Source organism: Xiphophorus maculatus, chromosome 18 (genome assembly GCF_002775205.1).
Source record: "Xiphophorus maculatus strain JP 163 A chromosome 18, X_maculatus-5.0-male, whole genome shotgun sequence".
NCBI classification, from domain to species: domain Eukaryota; kingdom Metazoa; phylum Chordata; class Actinopteri; order Cyprinodontiformes; family Poeciliidae; genus Xiphophorus; species Xiphophorus maculatus.
Window position 1 is genome coordinate 4437646 of NC_036460.1, and position 20460 is coordinate 4458105.

General features: G+C 42.4%; 2 protein-coding genes across 2 annotated transcripts; both read left to right on the plus strand.

Moving 5' to 3' along the window:
• The first annotated feature begins 337 nt into the window (after window positions 1-337).
• Window positions 338-5293, plus strand: LOC111612022 (scavenger receptor cysteine-rich domain-containing group B protein-like). The gene is made up of 5 exons (XM_023351692.1): window positions 338-801; window positions 1608-1667; window positions 3337-3540; window positions 4822-4970; window positions 5207-5293. Exons 1-5 carry the CDS (start codon window positions 756-758, stop codon window positions 5291-5293), a joined length of 546 nt encoding a protein of 181 aa, XP_023207460.1. The 5' UTR covers window positions 338-755.
• Window positions 5294-5365: 72 nt separating this feature from the next.
• Window positions 5366-20203, plus strand: LOC111611932. The gene is made up of 6 exons (XM_023350945.1): window positions 5366-5370; window positions 15750-16058; window positions 16135-16434; window positions 18120-18449; window positions 18652-18737; window positions 18814-20203. The coding sequence occupies exons 3-6, from the start codon at window positions 16191-16193 to the stop codon at window positions 18904-18906; spliced, it is 753 nt and encodes a 250-aa protein (XP_023206713.1). The 5' UTR covers window positions 5366-5370; window positions 15750-16058; window positions 16135-16190; the 3' UTR covers window positions 18907-20203.
• Window positions 20204-20460: the final 257 nt, after the last annotated feature.

The window sequence follows — 20460 nt, forward strand, 5'->3', positions numbered from 1 at the left end:
ACGTGACTGTCAGGTTAATTGGTCTCTCTAAATTCTCCCTAGGTGTGTGTGTGCATTTTTGTTTGTCCTGTATGTCTTTGTGTTGCCCTGCAACAGACGGGCGACCTGTCCAGAGTGTACCCTGCCTCTCGCCCGAAACGTAGCTGGAGAAAGGCACCTAGGCACCCTACCCCATTAGGGACAAAGGGTTAACAGAAAATGGATGGATGGATGTTCCAGATTTATAATCTGAAGATGTTCCATCAATCCTCCTGGAGGACAAACTGAAAACTTCTCCTTCCTCTGCTTCTTTCTCCTACTGCTCTCCATTCTTGAATGTCTGCAGTTTTTGCTGACATTAAGTTTATGTTCTCTCTCTGTTTCTTCTCTTCATAGCAGCTACACCTGGGCTCATTTCTGTTTAGCTGTGACCCCTTCCTGGAGGGAAGCTGAGCTACTGCTGCCAACAACATCAGGTTCCCCTTCAGTGGATCACACACCTGGATCCACTCCGGCCACATGCAGAACAAAGACTGAACTAAACACAGGAACAACAGAGACTGGTGAAACCCCTGAATCCCAGTAGGCCCAGTATGAACCCATCTTCATGATGAGCTGCTAGGAAGGAGGCGTTGTCTCTGAAAGCAGCCAAAGACCTGAACTGTGACGTTCAGGAAGTAGCAGATAAAAAAGCTTAAAGTAGGAAGTGTTCAGAGTTTGGAGCCACATCCTGATCACATCAAGAGACGAAGCTTCACTCCACATCCAGAGGAAACATGGACCAAACAGCTCTGATGCTGCTTCTGTGTCTCTGCAGCTCAGGTAGGACTCCACTTTCAAACAAAAACACTAATATTCACTAGAGTTCAAATTAAAAATGATCGACTGATAAACATGTTAAATTTTACAAACAAAAAACTGGAAACTGTTTCTAGTCTCAGATCATAGAGCTGCTGCTACACAGTTAGTGATGTTTATATTGTCTACTTGCTGCTAAGGAGCCAATAAAATCAAGAATTGTTGGTTTTTGTGTTTTTATGATGTAAAGCACTTTGAACTGCCTTGTTGCTGAAATGTGCTATAAAATAAATCTGATTGATTGATAAGGAGAAGCTGCAGAAACTCTGCACCAGCGCTGAATCTGCGCAGTAAACAGGTGGAGCCACATAAAATGGCTCCTTCTGCATGAATTCTCTCATCTTCCTCTTGGCTCCACAGGTTCTCTATGAGGTTCTGGTCAGGCCCGTTTGCTGGCCAACCGAGCCCAGTAGCACCACGGTCATTGGACCGGCTTCTGGTACCGCTGGTTGTGTTGGTGAAAACGTTTGAGCTCCGTCTGATGTGGGAGTGTCTCAGGCAGGATGTGGAACTCGCCTGCTGCAGATTAGAATCAATCAACCAATCGATCAGTTTATTTGTAAAGCACATTTCAGCACCAAGGCGGTTCAAAGTGCTTTACGTCATAAAAACACAAAAAGTCCTAAAGACACCACACAGTAAACCAGTAAACAGTACATTTTGTCAAAGTGTCGTCGTTACACATCAAAATGTTGTTCAGTGTTTCATTTATTATGTTTGTTATAACGCTGTTATACGTCTGGGGTTCGGAATGAAAATTGTGATCGCAGAATGTGCACCGATCAGATGCCCAGATGACCCAGATGACCCCGAGCCAATAATGAAGCCAGGTGATGGTTTGACTCTTTAATCAGCCGGTGACAACTGGTTTATAGGCAGGATGTGCGTGGATTGAAGTTTGTAGACATTTGTGTGTGTGGTTCTACAAAGAAATTAATAAATACAAATTACAATCCACTATGAATGCAGATACTCATTAACAAACATATTTTAATCATATTATTTGTCTGTTTCATTAATATTAAAGCAAAAGAAAACAACTAAACATAATATAGCTTACCATTTTAGCACAGAAATTAGCTTAGCCTAGCCTTCGCTTATTCTAAAAGAAAATCTAACAACAGGAAATGTTCTAAGTACTAAAATGCACATATAATGCCGCTTAAACATTAACTACACTGCAACCTACCATTCATATGGACGCACACTCGAACAAAATAACAAAACCACCTTCAAACACCACATCCGCTGACCTGCACAGCTTCTCAAACTGGTTTTAGTATGAAAAAAAGAACTGCTACTCACAAACGGCCGCGCCACCTGGTGACGAAGCTAGGAACTACAACCTGGCCTTCAGAACAATGTTTCTAAAGCAAATCTGACCAGCTGGGTTTTTAGTCCAGATTTAAAGGAACTCAGAGTTTCGGTTGTTTTGCAGAGTTAATTGTTGAAACAGCTTTTCAATAATTTAGCTGATGGATGAAAGGTTGGAGATCGGCCTGTAATTGTGCAGTAATGATTTGTTCAGATCGTTTTATTTTTTATATCAGTGGTTTGAAAACTGCTGGGGGAAAAAACCTGATGAGAGCAAAGAGTTTAATATTTGAATCAGATCAGATGAAATGACAGGCAGGACTTTCTGAAGAAAAGTTGTGGGTGTTATTATCTTTGGGCATAGCATCCATATTAGATTTTGTGTGGCAGTGAATGTTGACCCTCTAATATTTTTAATTTTCTCTGCAGCGTATTTGGCAAATTCATTGCAGGCCGAGTTTGATTGCAGGTCAGGTGGTTTGTCAGCCTGTCAACTGTGGCAAATAAAGCTCAATCATTGTTCATGTTTTTGTTTATGATTTCTGCAAAGAATGTTTCCTTTGCATGTTTTAGTGTGGAGTGATAGCTTCACAGTCTTTCTTAATAGATTTCATAATAAACAAAGTTGAGTTTTACTCCATTTACGTTCGGCCCTACGGCTAAATTGTCTTGCAGATTTAAATGTTTGAACATTTTTCCATGGAGGTTTGTTCCTACCAGACACGACCTTCACTTTAATTTAGGCAAAGAAATCAATGACATCTGAAATTTTACGATGGAAGTTATCTACCAGCTCATCTACAAGGTTAGATGAGCTGCTCTGGTTCTGATTGCTCTGCATTCAGAATCAGAATCTGTTGGATTTGACAACTTTTTACACAAAAACAATGAATTTGACTTTGGTTGGTTTCAGTAAAGACATAAAATATAAATGGGTAGAAAAGGTGAATAATAAGAAACATTTCAGGTCTTACTACAGAGCGTAAATAACATTTAGGTCTGGGCTTTAACTAGGCCATTCCAACATAAAGATGCTTTGATCAGAACCATCCATGATAGCTCTGCCTCTAACAGGAGGAAGAAACAAGAGAAGCTCAAATAAACACGATCAACAGGATCCTGTCAACACATCCTAAATCTGTCTTTGCTTTTTGTAACCCAACATGTAAATGTTGTTTCTTCCAGCGCTGTCTGATGAATTCAGACTGGTAGCAGGAAGGAGTCGCTGTGTTGGCAGACTGGAGAAGAAGAATCTGGGAGACTGGGAACCAGTGATTGATTGGAACTGGGACTTTACATCAGCAGCTGGAGCTTGCAGACAGCTCCACTGTGGATCTGTGGTGTCGTTACAAAGAGATGAGGACGACAATGTAGAGATCGTCTGTTCAGGTGATTTCATATCCTGGCCATTGCCTTCCTGTTCTGCTTCCAACTCCACTTTAAAAAAATCTCACTTCCAGCTCAGTCTGGGCTTCTTCCACTTCACCTGGATTCATTCTGGTAGATTTTCTACCGGACCAATCAGCGAACAGAAGGAGAAGTTTGAACGATGATTTATTTTATGTTATTTTAGAAACATAGTCTCTGTAGTTTTAGCAATGCAGTGGAGGAAGTTCAGTCCATGGTGGCCACACTTCCAAATATTGAATTAACTTTAACGGCTCTTCTCTGTTTTGTGGTGGACAAATTATTGTAAGGTAATATCTGCTGGTTGTATTGTCTTCATTCTAAATGCTAGTGATTCTCACCAAATGAAGCTGTTTGGGTTGCAAGCACAAGGTTGGGAGATGTTTTCCTGCAGCTGCATGAGAACCAGAGCGTCTCTCCCTCAGCCTTGGTATAAAACTCCTGCTGTCTCTGCCTGAAAGAGTTTTCAATCAGAAATGTTTCACTATTGATCCTCTTATATGTTCTCTGTATTGTGCACAATATGCTAGTAAACCTGATTGAGTGATTTCATCTAACAGTGCTTGGTAATTGATTTTTTCTACATGTTTACAGCCCAGGAAATTTCCAGTAAACTTCTTAGTGTGGATCTGGTGCATTGCATGTCATGGACAAACGTTAGCAACTGGGTGAAATTTAAAAGCTCAACACAGTCCAGACTCTCTGGATGAATCAAAGTGTAGTTACAGAGTGGCTGGTTTTTACCAGGTTAGTGATTTAATGAAGTTTGATTAGATTAAAGGGGAACCAGTGGAGCAGATTCAGGGTTATAAAAACCTCAATGTCATTGAGAAGAAGCTGATCAAATATTGAACTTCCTCCACAAATTAAGTTTAAAGTGTAAAAAGATGATAGTTTTCTATTATTCTGTGATTAAATCTGTTCTCACATTTTCTTTGTAGAAGACAAGGATGAAATATTAATAATTGATAATTCATAGGTTCTTTGTGATGTTGTAGTGTAATTTTCTCTGTTTGTCTTAAGTTTTTTTCCCACCCATCTCCAGGGCCGGCCTGCAGTATAAGCAGATGCTAAAAGTGCAAAGAATATTAAACAGTAGATTTAAAAATAACAAAACTCTGCCCAGCTCCCCTCTCCACCCGTTCTCCACTAGTTGGTTGGTTCCTCCACACAGAGTCTGCTCTGTATTGGAGCTTTGCTGAACAAACTGGAACCAAATTCAGTGAAAATGTTGAAGAAACTTTTTTCTTTCTGCATCCACAGACTCAGTCAGGCTGGTTCAAGGGACCAACCGGTGCTCAGGCAGACTGGAGGTGAAGACCGACCAGTCGTGGTCCTCAGTGTGTGAAAAAGACTTTGACCTGCAGGATGCAGAGGTGGTCTGCAGGGAGATTGGCTGTGGGCCTCCTTCAGTCCACCAGGGGGCGCTCTATGGAGAAGCAGAGGCTCCAGTGGGGAGCAGAGAGTTCCTGTGTGAAGGCAGTGAGTCTGCTCTGCTGAACTGCAGCAGCAGGAAGAGTTCAGGTAGAAACAGCTGCTCACCTGGTCAAGCTGTTGGACTCACCTGTTCAGGTAGAGGAGGATCTGCAGACCTGCTGCTGTTCACTGCTTCACTTCCTTCATTAATGAACTCTCTGTCTCTGCTCAGATCAAGACAACATCAGGTTGGTGGGAGAGGCCAGCCGATGTGCCGGGAGACTGGAGATGTTACATCAAGAAGAGTGGAGACCAGTGATTGCTTGGTATCGTAACTGGAACATGAACTCAGTTGCTGCAGTTTGTGCTGGACTGGACTGTGGTTCTGCTGTTTCAGTAAGAAAGTCAAAGGGAGATTCATACAGACCAGTTTGGATGATCTATTCTGGCTGTTTGCAGTCAGGATCTGCATTAAAGAACTGTTTAGTTTTCTATGAAAATAGTGATCAGAGCCATGAGATCATCTGCTCAGGTAACTCTGAACTCTCATATTTATTTCTTTTAAAATGTTTCTTCCATCAGGTTCCAGATGTCTGCAGAGAAACCGTCACCTTTAACTAAGAACCTGAAACCTTGAGGAGAGGGAAACTAAAGTAATTTAAATATCCAGATAAAGTTTTCAGTTTAGCCACATAGATGAACAAAAACTCATCATTTTAATAACGTTTAATCTCTGCTGTTTTGAAGTCGATGCATCAAAATCCCAGGAGGAGTTCAAGGAAATCAGACATTTTCAAAACCTGAAAATTAACAGAAAATTAACTTTTGATCCAAAATGGTGGATTTCCTGTTTTTAGTGAAAATAGCAGGAAAACCTTTTGTTTGTTATGGTTGTTAGCCTGGCTGATCTAGGGGGCGCTGTTCAGCTATTTTGCCACATTTATATTTAATTCCATTGAAATATTAACAATTTCACAGAAACTAGAGTTTGTTTGACATTTAGTGAGTTTATTAACATGTTAAGGCTCACAAATATGATAAATTCAGTAGAAATAAAAATGAACATTAAAATTCCAGGTACCGATATAAAACATCAGAGGGACTTCCGGGTCATGACCAAGACGGCAGCTTAACTTCAATGCTAATCAACGGTTTTACAAAAACAACCCAAAAACAAAATTTACTTAAGTTCAAGTGAGATTTTACCGATAATAGAGGCGAGGGTTGTCTCACGGCGGAGGAAAACGACCATTAACGAGTTAGAACAACGAATCAACCGACGCCGCTTCCCGGTCCACGAGGCCGAGGAGGGAAAATGGAGGAGGCTAGCTTGGATAGCACTCTCGCAGAACTTAGAGATTTCAGACGAGACAACAAGCAGCAGCTTCTGGAGATCCAACAAGAACAGCGTCGAACAAACGATAGGTTAGATGAAGCAGAGGGTCGAATCGAAGAAATAGAAACAGCCATGCAGGCGGCGTCATCCCTGATGAAATGACTTCTTCAGCGCCAAGACGACATGGAGGCTGAGCTCATTGATCAGGAGGGCCGCGCACGGCCAGATAACATAAGGATTTATGGCATTCCCGAAAAGGCTGAAGGAAACAACATCGAGGGCTTCGTAGAAAAACTGCTTCGGGACTGTTTGGATCTCCTGCAAGATGCTGAACTCAAAATTGAAAGAGTCCACAGAGAGCTGGCCTCCATAGCCGCCAATGCGCAATCAGAGCCTCGATCAATCAGTGTATAGCTTGATAGTTAGAAAACGAAGGAGGAAGTTATTCGCAGAGCCTGGCAGAAAAAACAATTACAGTACAACAACAAGAGCTTCTACGTCGATCACGATTATCCACCAGCTATTCAAGTAAAGAAGATACTGAAGGAGAAAAAATCTTTACCCAGCAAGGCTACTTGAGTTCTACGGAGAGGAGACCCGCATGTACCGGACCGCAGCGGAGACGACATCAGACATGGCATCACGGGGATTCCCGGTCATGATCATCCATCCCCCGGTCAACCCGATCCAGCAGGAGCTACAACAGCTTTCTTCTTGCCAGGTGGCCTGGTACCAGGAGGCGGAAACACCGGAGGCGGAAACACCGGGAGGCGGAAACACCGGGAGGCGGAAACACCGAGAGGCGGAAGCACGGGAGGCGGAAACACCGGGAGGCGGAAACATCGAGCGCCGCACAAATCCAGGAGCGCCAGGAGTCCTGACGGCGGATTAAAGAAAAGCTACAGGAATACAGGCATCAATCTCCTGCAGATAAGTGACTAATTGAAGAAAATGCGATCGGATGTCATTCCAGTGTTTAACTGTACCCGTGTTTACTCAGGACTAATCATAGACTTAATGGTTGAAGCACATAATGGCTAAAACTACAACACAGCCATCTCAGTGGGCCCCACCATACACGATGAGTGGACTTTCCCCCGACTGGAGCTCTAACATCTTCAGCTCGTTTAAGGTTCCTCTGTTCTGGAAGCAAACCTTCTGTTAAAGACTTTAATATATTTTTGTTACGTTCATTCTGTTATTGTTGTGGGGGTGCAGCTAATTTTAGTATTGAAAAATATATACGGTTTTGTTCAGTGATGAGACACTTTCTGAAAGAAAAGAGATTGTCATAAGATTAGCAACTGTGAGATTGGCAACATTGACCTCTCTGATCATGACCGCTATTATTAACTTAAAAATTAGACGAGGAGCTTAAAATCAAATCAAAATCAAATCAAATTTTATTTGTATAGCACATTTCAGCAGCAAGACATTTCAAAGTGCTTTACATCATTACAAACACAGAATCACAATGCAATATAGAATCAATCATTAAGTCAAGTTACATCAATAAATTTGTAGTTGATTACATTTCAAATACAATCCTAAACAGGTGGGTTTTCAGTTGAGATTTAAAAGAAGTCAGTGTTTCAGCTGTTTTACAGTTTTCTGGAAGTTTGTTCCAAATTTGTGGTGCATAGATGCTGAAAGCTGCTTCTCCTCATTTGGTTCTGGTTCTGGGGATGCAGAGCAGAACCAGAACCGGAAGACCTGAGAGGTCTGGAAGGTTGATACAACAACAGATCTTTAATGTATTGTGGTGCTAAGCCGTTCAGTGATTTATAAACTAACAACAGTATTTTAAAGTCTATTCTTTGAGCTACAGGGAGCCAGTGGAGGGACTTTAAAACTGGTGTTATGTGCTCTATCTTCCTGGTTTTAGTGAGAACGCGAGCAGCAGCATTCTGGATCAGCTGCAGCTGTTTGATTGATTTGTTGGACAGACCTGTGAAGACGCTGTTGCAATAATCAATACGACTGAAGATGAACGCATGGATGAGTTTCTCTAGATCTGGCTGAGACATCAGTCCTTTAATCCTGGAAATGTTCTTCAGGTGATAGAAGGCCGACTTTGTAACTGTCTTTATGTGGCTCTGGAGGTTCAGGTCAGAGTCCATCACTACTCCCAGGTTTCTGGCTGATCGCTGGTTTTCAGTTGTAATAACTAAAGCTGTGCATTGACTCTAGATCTACAACTCTAGATCTATAACTCTAGATCTATAACTCTAGATCTATAACTCTAGATCGTTCCTCTTTAGGTCCAAAAATAATAACTTCAATTTTGTTTCTGTTCAGATGGAGAAAGTTTTGGCACATCCACACATTTATCTGTTCTAAGCATCTGTTCAGTGATTGGATGGGGTCAAAGGTCACCTGGTGACATCGTAATGTAGAGCTGTGTGTCATCTGCATAGTTATGGTAGCTAATATTATTTCCTGTTATAACCTGAGCTAGTGGGAGCATATAAATATTGAATAAAAGGGGTCCTAGGATTGAACCTTGGGGTACCCCACATGTGACCTTTGACGAAAAGTTTTCAATTGAAACAAAGAAATCCCTGTTCTTTATGTAGGATTTAAACCAGTTAAGCACTGGACCGGAGAGTCCGACCCAACTCTCCAGTCGACTCAGTAATATGTCATGGTCAACAGTGTCAAAAGCTGCACTGAGATCCAACAGAACCAGCACTGTGGTTCTGCCGCAGTCCGTATTTATGTGGATATCATTGAACACTTTTACGAGGGCGGTCTCCGTGCTGTGGTAACCATGGAAACCAGACTGGAAGGAGTCAAAGTGGTTGGTTATAGTTAGGAAGCTAGTTAATTGTTTACACACAGCTTTTTCAATAACTTTGCTGATGAATCAGAGGTCGGCCTGTAATTCTGCATTAGTGATTTGTCCAGATTGTTCTTTTTTATCAGTGGTTTGATTACTGCTGTTTTCAAAGCCTGGGGGAAAACGCCTGACGAGAGCTATGAGTTTACTATTTGGATCAGATCAGCAGCAATAACAGGCAGGACTTTCTTAAAGAAATGTTCTAGAGTTATAGATCTAGGACATCCAGACAGCAGGAACTGGAGCTTAGTTGACTTAGAATTTCCTGTAGGGTTTTATAATTAAGTAGTTGAAATTGGGTCATTTTTCCTGTATTTGTTTTGTTTGGGCACAGCATTGGTACTGACTTTATAGTAGATGTACAGATTAATAATCTGATTTTTTGAATTTTCTCTGAAAAGAAGCTGGAAAACTGGTTGCAAGCAGCAATACATTGGAATTCAGGTGGTAACGTCACAGGAGGGTTTGTGATTCTGTCAACTGTTGCAAATAAAGCTCGAGCATTGTTAATGTTTTTGTTTATGACATCCGCAAAGAAAGCCTCTCTTGCATGTTTTAGTGTTAAATGATAGTTACGTAGTCTTTCTTTATAGATGTCACAATGAACGTGGAGTTGAGTTTTACGCCATTTTCGTTCTGCCCTGCGGCAGAGTTGTCTTGCAGATCTAACTGTTTGTGCATTTCTCCATGGAGATTTATTTTTACCAGACACAACCTTCATTTTAATTGGGGCAATGGAATCAATAATATCTGAAGCTTTAGACTGAAAATCATTTACCAACTTATCTACATCATTACAGCTTAGGGGTGAGGAAGAAGAGTAGATTTGATTAAAAGTTTCTGCTGTGTTTTCAGTGAGAGAACGTTTTGTGATGGCTGCTGTTTGTCCAAGTGGGTTAAAAGATAAAGAACTTTCAAAGATAACAGGAAGTGATCCGACAGGGCGACATCAGTTACAGAGACATTGGAAATATTCACACCCTTACTGATATCCAGGTCCAGTGTGTGTCCTTGAGTGTGTGTTGCTTGTTTGACATGTTGTGTTAGACCAAAAGTCTCTAAAATATTAGCGAGCTTTTTTGCCCCTCTGTCTTGGGGGTTGTCAACATGAATGTTGAAATCACCGACAATTAATAAACAATCATAATCAATACATATAAGAGATAGAAGTTCATTCAAGTCAGTAAAGAAATTTTCCACAAAAGTTGGAGTTTTGTATAGAGTTACAGTCAAAGTTCGTTTGTGGCCTTTAACCTCAATTCCAAGATACTCAAAAGAGGTGAAGTGACCCAAAGAGATTTTACTACAATTTATGGTATTCTTAAATATTGACGCCACGCCTCCTCCTTTTTTGTGTTTTCTATTCTCACTGAAGAAATTGTAGTTGGGAGGCGCAGATTCAATTAGTACGATCGATTCATTATTATCATTCAACCATGTTTCTGTCAGAAACATAACATCGATATTATGCTCAGTGATGAAATCATTAATTAATAGAGCTTTAGCACAGAGAGATCTGGTATTTAAAAGAGCTAGTTTAAGTGACTTGGAGGCCAAGAGTTCTTCAGTCTGAGGTTCCTTTAGGCAGGGGAACAGTCTGATGTTTGAATTAGGTCTGCTGTATTTTATGTTTCTGTTTTTTGTAAATTTTCTTGTAGTGATCCGGACAGGTAATGTCCTGTTCTGCAGTGCCGGGGGGCCAGACACATTCTGGAGCAAGACGGGTGTAAAGATAAAGTCTGGACCCCGGCCTCAGACCTCAAAAACGCAGAGTGATGGATCCTCTGGGACGTTAGAGTCAGGTGGCTTAAATGAAGTGAGGTCTGCTACGTGAGCGCTAAGGAGAGACGTCCCAAGTACAACCTGTTGATTCATTCCATCTGTAAATTTAAGAAACTCCGGTCCAGAAGACATTTCTCCATGTTTATCTTGTGAATCCTGTGAATAAGTGGGTGAGCAGAGAGGGAGGGGGGAAGGAGGAAGGGAACCAGTCGCTCCGCCTCCAGTCGATGTTGTATCAGCTGTTTTTGCCTGATAAGCTGACGGTTCCTTCCTAGTCAGAAATCCTTGAGCCTGTTCTTCTGAAGCGATGATCACCTTGCTGTCCTTGTTGATAAAGTGAAAAAGATTTGCAGTGAGCAGCTTTATCCCATGTTTATTAAGCTTCTTCCAAAAAGGTGAAAGCGCTGCCAATAGATCCAGAGGTTATCGATGAAGGTCACTGAGCTGGCAGAGCAGCTTTTAATCAGCCATTTGTTTATCATGTCCAGCCTGGAGTGTTTTTCGTCTCCCCATTGAGGTGATGGAATTGGACCACTGAGAAATAACTTCATTTTTAACTTTCCCATAGTGTTCAGTAGAATATTAAAGTCCTTTTTCAGAATCTCAGATTTCTGCTTTGCCACATCGTTGGCTCCAACATGCACAACTAAAGACTCAATATCTGGCTGATCAGCGGTTAGTGAAAGAACTTTACGAGTTAAATCAGATACAGTGTCACCAGGAAAAGAAATCACTCTCGTTTTCTTGGGATTGCAAACGTGACTGATTCCATTTACTGCCTCATCTCCAACAATAAGCACTTTTGGCATACCTTTCGTTTTCCTGGTAGCCGCTTTGTCCTTTGGGGCTTTGGGGGGTGGATGTGTTAGACTTGCCTCATTGTTGATGTTTGAAAGCGAGGTTTCACTCAGAGGCTCAGGCTGGAGTACAGAAAATCTGTTTTTCAGTGGGATTCCCACAGAGTCAGAATGTTTTGAGGCCCAGGCTGGTCGCTCTGTCCTTGGGAGCGGGGTCGGTGGAACCGTTTTGGTTGCAGCTGCTTGTTTGTTTTTCTTTGGTGGAGCAGGTGTTGAGGTTGAAGGTGGGTTTCGGCTCAGAGCCGGCCACGCTGATTCGTCCAGGTGAGGGGTTCTCCCTGTCAGTCGCCTCATCGGATCTGCGGTGTGAGACGTTTGCTTCGGCTTGGCACCCAGAGCGTTCCACGGTGAGCTGCTTGATGCGAGGCGTACAACCTCTCCGTTGATTTGAGGAAGAGTTGTCTGATTTCCACAGTTAGCGTTGATTTCAAAGTTCACTTCCAGCTGTTTGATCTTCATTTCTATAGACTGAAGTCGTTGTATAATACTACTAATGTCCTTGGGGTCGGCCGGAGGCATTTTGTCCTGGTTCAACTTGGAGATGAAGTTGGTAAAGTAAGGTAAAAATAAAAGTAAGAAAATCCCCCAGTCCTTAGGTTTGTAGTAATCCAGTTATGATGTTGAAAATGTAAATATAACTATAAAAACTGTCACTTTAAAAGTAGCTCAGGCAAAGTTATCAGTAAGGACGGGAGAGAGCAGGACAAGCTGTTCCTCCTTCAGCTGCCAGACCAGAAGTAACTAGACCATTTCACCACTTACATTTGCTTTTGAAAGTACACAATGGAGATTAAAAACGAGTATACTGTATGACTGAATGACTTCCAATTTACAAAACTAATCAAATCTGACATAAGCACATTTCTAAAAGAAAACAATAATGGAGAGGTTAGTCCAGAAATAGTTTGGGATGCACTAAAAGCAGTTATGGGAGGTAAAAATTATATCTTTCTGTGTCCAAAGAAAGAGAGCAAACCAATTAAGACTATCAGAATTAAACAACAAAATAAAAGAGGTTGAAACAAAACATGAGACAGAAATAAAACCAGATTAAAGCTGCAAGCAGCCTCGGGCGGCCCTCGCAGCAAGCGCCGCTCCGGCCTATTGGCCACCGCGGGGGTTCCAGCCACCGCAGAAGGTCTCGCACGTTTTCCAGAGCCGCAGCCCGCTCACCACCGCAGAAGCTCCGGCACAGTTTCCAGCACCGCCGCCTGCCATCCGTCGCAGAAGCTGTCGCGCATTTTCCCCGCCCATCCACCGGGCGACACGCGTGAATGCGTTTGGCGGCGCTCCCAGACGACTGTCAAAAAATCTGGTGCAGATCGGTCGATGCATCGAGGAGATACAGCCGATGTATTAACTTAGGGGGCGCAGTGGAGTCAAATTACATCTCAAACCCGTTGGGCTCTTTAGAGGGGAACAAAGGTCATACATATCCAGTTTGGCGCCAATCGGATGATCCATGTGTGAATTAGAGCCAAACGTATGCATATGGCGAGGGACTGATATTCGCCATTTGGCCACGCGCACACGGTTCAGCCAGCAGCGAGCATTGACAGAGTTTATCATCCGAATCATCTTGATTAGGTCAAGAGAGCCATAAACGGAGCTTTCCAAGGAAAAAAACGGCACTTCCTGTTCTGAGGGAGCGGGGCTTAGATGACGTCATAATATGATGACGTAGGATCGATGGGCATCCCACCAGGATCACTCAGGCCAAGTTTGATGCAGCTCGGTCAAAATATGTGGAATGTAGAGGCAAACGTATACGAACGGCGTTGCCGCCATTGAAAACTCTTGGCACTTTAAAGCAAGCGAGACCAACTTCGTATCTGTCATCCAACACAGAATCACCTTGATTAGGTCAAGAGAGCCATAGATGAAAGTTTCCAAGGAAAAAAATAGCACTTCCTGTTGTCAGGGGGCGGGGCTTAGATGACGTCATAATATGATGACGTAGGATCGACGGGCATCCCACCAGAGTCACTCAGGCCAAGTTTGGTGCAGCTCGGTCGAAACATGTGGAATCTAGAAGCAAACGTATGGCATCGGCGTTACTTCACTTCGCCACGCCGCCACACCCAGCTGCTTCATCGCTGACTTGAATCCACAACACACCAACATGTGTTCTGTCTCTGGACACAGTTTCATGTTGATTAGGTCAAAGGGCTAAGATAGCGACCGTTCAAGGTAAAACATGACACTTCCTGTTCTCAGGGGGCGTGTCCTAAGCGATGTCATAATTTCCCCACAGGGTCTTTTAGGACACCTAATGATGATCAATAACTGAAAGTTTGGTGTCTCTGTGAGTTTCTGTGCAGGATATATAAGAGTTTTGTGTTTCATGGCGAGTAGGTGAACTTTGACCCCTACTAACCCCCCTTCAGCAAGCTCATACAGTCACCGTTTTGATAACTTTAAATCAAACATGCCTTATGATCAGACTGACCGGGTTTGAAGCCGATCAATCGAAATCCCTAGGAGGAGTTCGATCAAATACGAAGGCTGTAAACGTCAAAATCGAGGTCAAAAATGGACCTTCAATACAAAATGGCCGACTTCCTGTGATAGTTGGCTTATAACATTAAATGTAAGTTCTGAGTCTTTTGGTGAGCTCTACAAGTGTACCAAATTTCATGTCTCTACGATGAAGTACGTTCATACCATTGTGTCAACAGAAAATGCGATTTTTGCGACAACCTTAAAATTCAAAATTTTTAAATTTTCTAGTCGCGACCACCAAGTTTGGTGAGTTTTTGAATATGATAAAGCCCCCAAAAAGGCGCCTCTTTGGGGGGGCAGAATCGTAATAATAAACAGTACAGATACAATAGGCCTTCGCAGCGCTTTGCTGCTCGGGCCTAAATATAGCATCCATCCGTCCGTCCGTCCGTCCGTCCATCCATCTTCTAACAGCCTTGTCCCTAGTGGGTCGGGAGGTGCTGCTGCCTCTCCAGCTACGTTCCGGGCGAGAGGCGGGGTCACCTGGACGGGTCGCCAGTCTGTTGCAGGGCAACACACAGACAGACAGGACACACAACCATGCACACACCTAGGGAGAATTTAGAGAGACCAATTAACCTGACAGTCATGTTTTTGGACTGTGGGAGGAAGCTGGAGTACAAAGTATAGTATAAAGCCTAAAATATTAAGAAATAAACTTAACCCTGCTGTTGTGTTGCGGGTCAAATTGACCCATTTTAAAGTTTAAAAATAGTAACAAAAATAGTTGGAAGTATTTTTTTTGCATGGAACTTTTTCTACTTGTCTTAATAGGTGCACTCTACATATAACTTTTAAATTTATTCATTTTACACATTTGTAACCCCTCTGGGTCTACTTTTTACATAGATGCTGCTCGGGTCAATGTGACCCGGCAGTCAAGTTAAAGTGCAATAAAAGATTAAAAAATGTAGAAGAATGGATAGAGTGTATTAATGAAATCTATCAGGTGGAAAGATTAACATTTCTAATTCATTTTCAACTGAACAGGTTCATTATCTTGAGGTCCAAATGGGTTTCCTATGTCAACCAAACACAATATGCAAGAATACTAGATTGTTGAGAATTAAAAAAGAAACGGTTCTTCCTTCAGAAAGTGTCTATTTACTATATAATTTACTTAGTTATACACATAAAAGTAATGTCTCTCCAAAATAATAACTCCTTGTTCCATCTTTTCGTTTAGTTTTGTTTTTGTAAATAGAAATGTAACGAGAAGAAATTTTGTATCTGATCACAAACTGAAATTGTGCTTTTGTAATTTTCTCAATACCTCAAAAATAAAGAATTAAAATAAAATTCCAGGTACAGTCGGTTTCACTTCACCTTTGATGCTCTGAGTTTTTCTAGTTTGGTTTTCTTGGCCTTTATTTTTATCAAACTCAGAGATGTTTCCATGTGGATCTAGAAAATTAAAGTTCTGAAATATTTTAAACCTTTTTTCTTTCTGCATCCACAGACTCAGTCAGGCTGGTTCAAGGGACCAACCGGTGCTCAGGCAGACTGGAGGTGAAGACCGACCAGTCGTGGTCCTCAGTGTGTGAAAAAGACTTTGACCTGCAGGATGCAGAGGTGGTCTGCAGGGAGCTTGGCTGTGGGCCTCCTTCAGTCCACCAGGGGGCGCTCTATGGAGAAGCAGAGGCTCCATTGGGGAGCAGAGAGTTCCTGTGTGGAGGCAGTGAGTCTGCTCTGCTGAACTGCAGCAGCAGGAAGAGTTCAGGTAGAAACAACTGCTCACCTGGTCAAGCTGTTGGACTCACCTGTTCAGGTAGAGGAGGATCTGCAGACCTGCTGCTGTTCACTGCTTCACTTCCTTCATTAATGAACTCTCTGTCTCTGCTCAGATCAAGACGACATCAGGTTGGTGGGAGAGGCCAGCCGATGTGCCGGGAGACTGGAGATGTTACATCAAGAAGAGTGGAGACCAGTGGCTGTTTGGCTTCGTTACTGGACCATGAACTCAGTTGCTGTAGTTTGTGCTGAACTGGACTGTGGTTCTGCTGTTTCAGCAAGAAATTCAATGGAAGCTTCATACAGACCAGTTTGGTGGATCAGCTCTGACTGTTTCCAGTCAGGATCTGCATTAAAGAACTGTTTACCTTCTGATGAAATCTTTGATCATAGCTCTGAGATCATCTGCTCAGGTAACTCTGAACTCTCATATTTATTTCTTTTAAAATGTTTCTTCCATCAGGTTCCAGATGTCTGCAGAGAAACCGTCACCTTTAACTAAGAACCTGAAACCTTGAGGAGAGAGAAACTGAAATAATTTAAATATCCAGATAAAGTTCTCAGTTTAGCCACATAGATGAACAAAAACTCATCATTTTAATAACTTTTAATCTCTGCTGCTTTGAAGTCGATGCATCAAAATCCCAGGAGGAGTTCAAGGAAATCAGACATTTTCAAAACCTGAAAATTAACAGAAAATTAACTTTGATCCAAAATGGTGGACTTCCTGTTTTTAGTGAAAATGGCAGGAAAACCTTTTGTTTGTTATGGTTGTTGGCCTGGCTGATCTAGGGGGCGCTGTTCAGCTGTTTTGCCAAATTTATTTTTAATTCCACTTTAACATTAACAATTTCACAGATTAAAGTTTATTTGACATTTACTGAGTTTATTAACATGTTTATGTCAACAAATATGATAAATTCAGCAGAAATAAAAATGAATGATAAAATTCCAGGTACAGTCGGTTTCACTTCACCTTTGATGCTCTGAGTTTTTCTAGTTTGGTTTTCTTGGCCTTTATTTTTATCAAACTCAGAGATGTTTCCATGTGTATCTATAAAAATAAAGTTCTGAAATATTTTAAACCTTTTTTCTTTCTGCATCCACAGACTCAGTCAGGCTGGTTCAAGGGACCAACCGGTGCTCAGGCAGACTGGAGGTGAAGACCAACCAGTCGTGGTCCTCAGTGTGTGAAAAAGACTTTGACCTGCAGGATGCAGAGGTGGTCTGCAGGGAGATTAGCTGTGGGCCTCCTTCAGTCCACCAGGGGGCGCTCTATGGAGAAGCAGAGGCTCCAGTGGGGAGCAGAGAGTTCCTGTGTGAAGGCAGTGAGTCTGCTCTGCTGAACTGCAGCAGCAGGAAGAGTTCAGGTAGAAACAGCTGCTCACCTGGTCAAGCTGTTGGACTCACCTGTTCAGGTAGAGGAGGATCTGCAGACCTGCTGCTGTTCACTGCTTCACTTCCTTCATTAATGAACTCTCTGTCTCTGCTCAGATCAAGACGACATCAGGTTGGTGGGAGAGGCCAGCCGATGTGCCGGGAGACTGGAGATGTTACATCAAGAAGAGTGGAGACCAGTGGCTGTTTGGCTTCATTACTGGACCATGAACTCAGTTGCTGCAGTTTGTGCTGAACTGGACTGTGGTTCTGTTGTTTCAGCAAGAAAGTCAAAGGAAGCTTCAGAGAGACCAGTTTGGGGGATCTATTCTGACTGTTTCCAGTCAGGATCTGCATTAAAGAACTGTTTACCTCATGATGAAATCAGTGATCGGAGCCATGAGTTCATCTGCTCAGGTAACTCTGAACTCTCATATTTATTTCTTTTAAAATGTTTCTTCCATCAGGTTCCAGATGTCTGCAGAGAAACCGTCACCTTTAACTAAGGACCTGAAACTTTGAGGAGAAAGAAACTAAAACTGGTTTAAATATTACTGACAGACTGTAGATCTATCATAAAGGTGCTAGTAATCATGTTTAAACATGCTAGTAACCATGGCAACCAGTCTGCGATCAGCTCCTATCTCTTTCTCATTCATGCCATCTTGTTTTCCACCTCAGATTAGATCCAGTTGTCTCTGTGTTTCCTCTGCGTTTCCAGGTCTGCTGGTTGAGCCGCTCATCTTCCTCTCTTCCTCCACTGACGGGGTCTCCACAGGCAGAAAGCAGGGGTCTGAGCTCCTCATTGGCTCACATTTCAGCATCATGTGCTCCATCAGACCTCAGTATGAAGGCGGCTCCTTCCAGCTCATCTTCAGCACCTCTACCTACACTCAGAACCAGACCCTGCCAGCTGTTAATCACTCCGCCCTCTTCCTGTTCTCTGCTGCTGGCCACGCCCACCAAGGAACCTACCGCTGCGTTTACCACGTCTACGTTTTCTCCTATAACTTCTCCTCTATCAGCCAGCCTCTCAACCTCACTGTCTCAGGTAAACTCATGGAGTCCATCAGGAAAAGTTCTGCTTCAGGTGAACCAGCAGCTGTCTGCTTCATTCATGAGGTCAGAGAGGAGGATTGATGATATTAATGTTCATGATCAGATCTACAGGCAGCATGAAAACAAGGGTCTATATGATTATTTTCTAGCTGGACTCATCTGATGAAAGCTGATCCTGAATCTGTTTCATTCAGTTTCAGCCTCTCCCACTGCTTTGATCATCAAACTGGTTGTCGTCCTGCTGGGTTTGCTGGGATCAGTCCTGGGCCTCTACTTTAAGGTACTGCATGTATCATGCATGATGTGTTCAGTTGGGAAAGTTCTTGCATTGAAGCTGAACCATCCTCTGTTTCCAGGCCAGGAGAAACCAGAAGTCTGGACCAGAAAACAACCATCATGATGAAGGATCCAGAGCTGAAGGCAGCTTAGAGGAGGAGACTGCAGTCTGAAGGAACCAGGAGAAAATGATCTTCATTTCACATCCGCAGGAAGGAGCAGAGACATGTTTCAGACTCCTGGAAATCTATCCGTCTATGTATCTATGATAAAATGTCTCTGTGCTCCTGCAGCAGGAAGGAAGTTCAACATTCAGAAATTTGTATCTGGACTAAACCTACTTAAGTTAAACTTATATAAGAAGGGAACACAAAACAAAACATTCAACAAACAAAATATAACAGAAAACCCACTTCATCAAGATCTGATCTTCATCAACCTTGCAATGATAGCATATGATAGGATATTTGGGGTCAAAGGTCAGGTAGCCAATTCCATTCAGGCCCTGAACCCAGCTTGTGTCCTTGTCTTAGTTGAATTGTGTGACAAATGTAATACAGCTGATCCTGGCTTGTAATACTTTGTCCTGCCTGTAGGTGGTGTATGTCATCACTGCCACGATAACCCATCCAATACATCCAGTTCCCACAAGTCTGAACCAGATGTGATCTGCGCCATCTTAGTAGGGAAGTGCATGCACAATGCATAGTGGACCCATGGCTCCGAGACCAACACAAAGAAAACATGCCGACCCTCTTGACCAATGTGTGAGAGAGAGATACATGAACAAAATGGCTGCCGTCGAGATCGACCCGTATGAGACGGAGAAGGAAAATTTATCAGATGATGTGGACAAACTGCCTCTGATCTCCTACTACGATAAAGTTAACTACGTAGTCAACACAAAGAGTGCATACGCCGTAAACGAGCTTCACTGCCTGAAATTCATGGACGCATATAATTAGTATTTCAACAGCTTTTTAAAGGAGAGAAAATCTCTCTGTGTGAATAATGAGGTTCTGGTGACTGGCAGACCAAGTACATGTAGCAACAAACATGCAGGCTACATGTCTGCTTAGCTTGCAGATGGGATGGAACATTTTATAGTTACTATGATTATGAGTGAATTAATGCATAACAGTGTTATGATTCTTGTGTAAAGCATGTGCTCATGGGAAAGTCTTCTGAAGCTGTTTCTCTGAACTCTGTATTATTATAAAGTTGTAGAATATTTTCTTCTTTGCATTCATATGAGATCCTTAAATGTTTAATATGCTTTATGAAAGAAAATGCATATGCTTGCAGTCAGTTTTGTAGCTAAGTAGATTGTTAAACTGTGTGAATTTAATGAAACCTTTCCTATAAAACAATATGCTGTGTTTTGCTCGAGGCTCTTTCTCCAGACTGTGTTCAGTGAGCAGAGACTCCAAATGCTGTAAAGCCTTCAAATAAATATTGACAAAGAATTTATATATTCTCTCTGGTTTTTGAGTTTTTCCTCAGTCTGTTAAAGATCATTTCTACCACAAACATGATCCGGCGAGTTGGAGAGGTCGAGGGCGACGGGAGATCGGATGCATTGACCAGCCAAAGGAGATAAACTTCAGGCCACCTCCTAGTTGAATGAGGGGAGTCTGAGGTCTGAAGAAATGTAAATCAATGAAAATAGGTGCAAACAGCTTGATGAGAAATACAAAGAAAGAAAAAGCAAAAACCCTAAAAAGAAC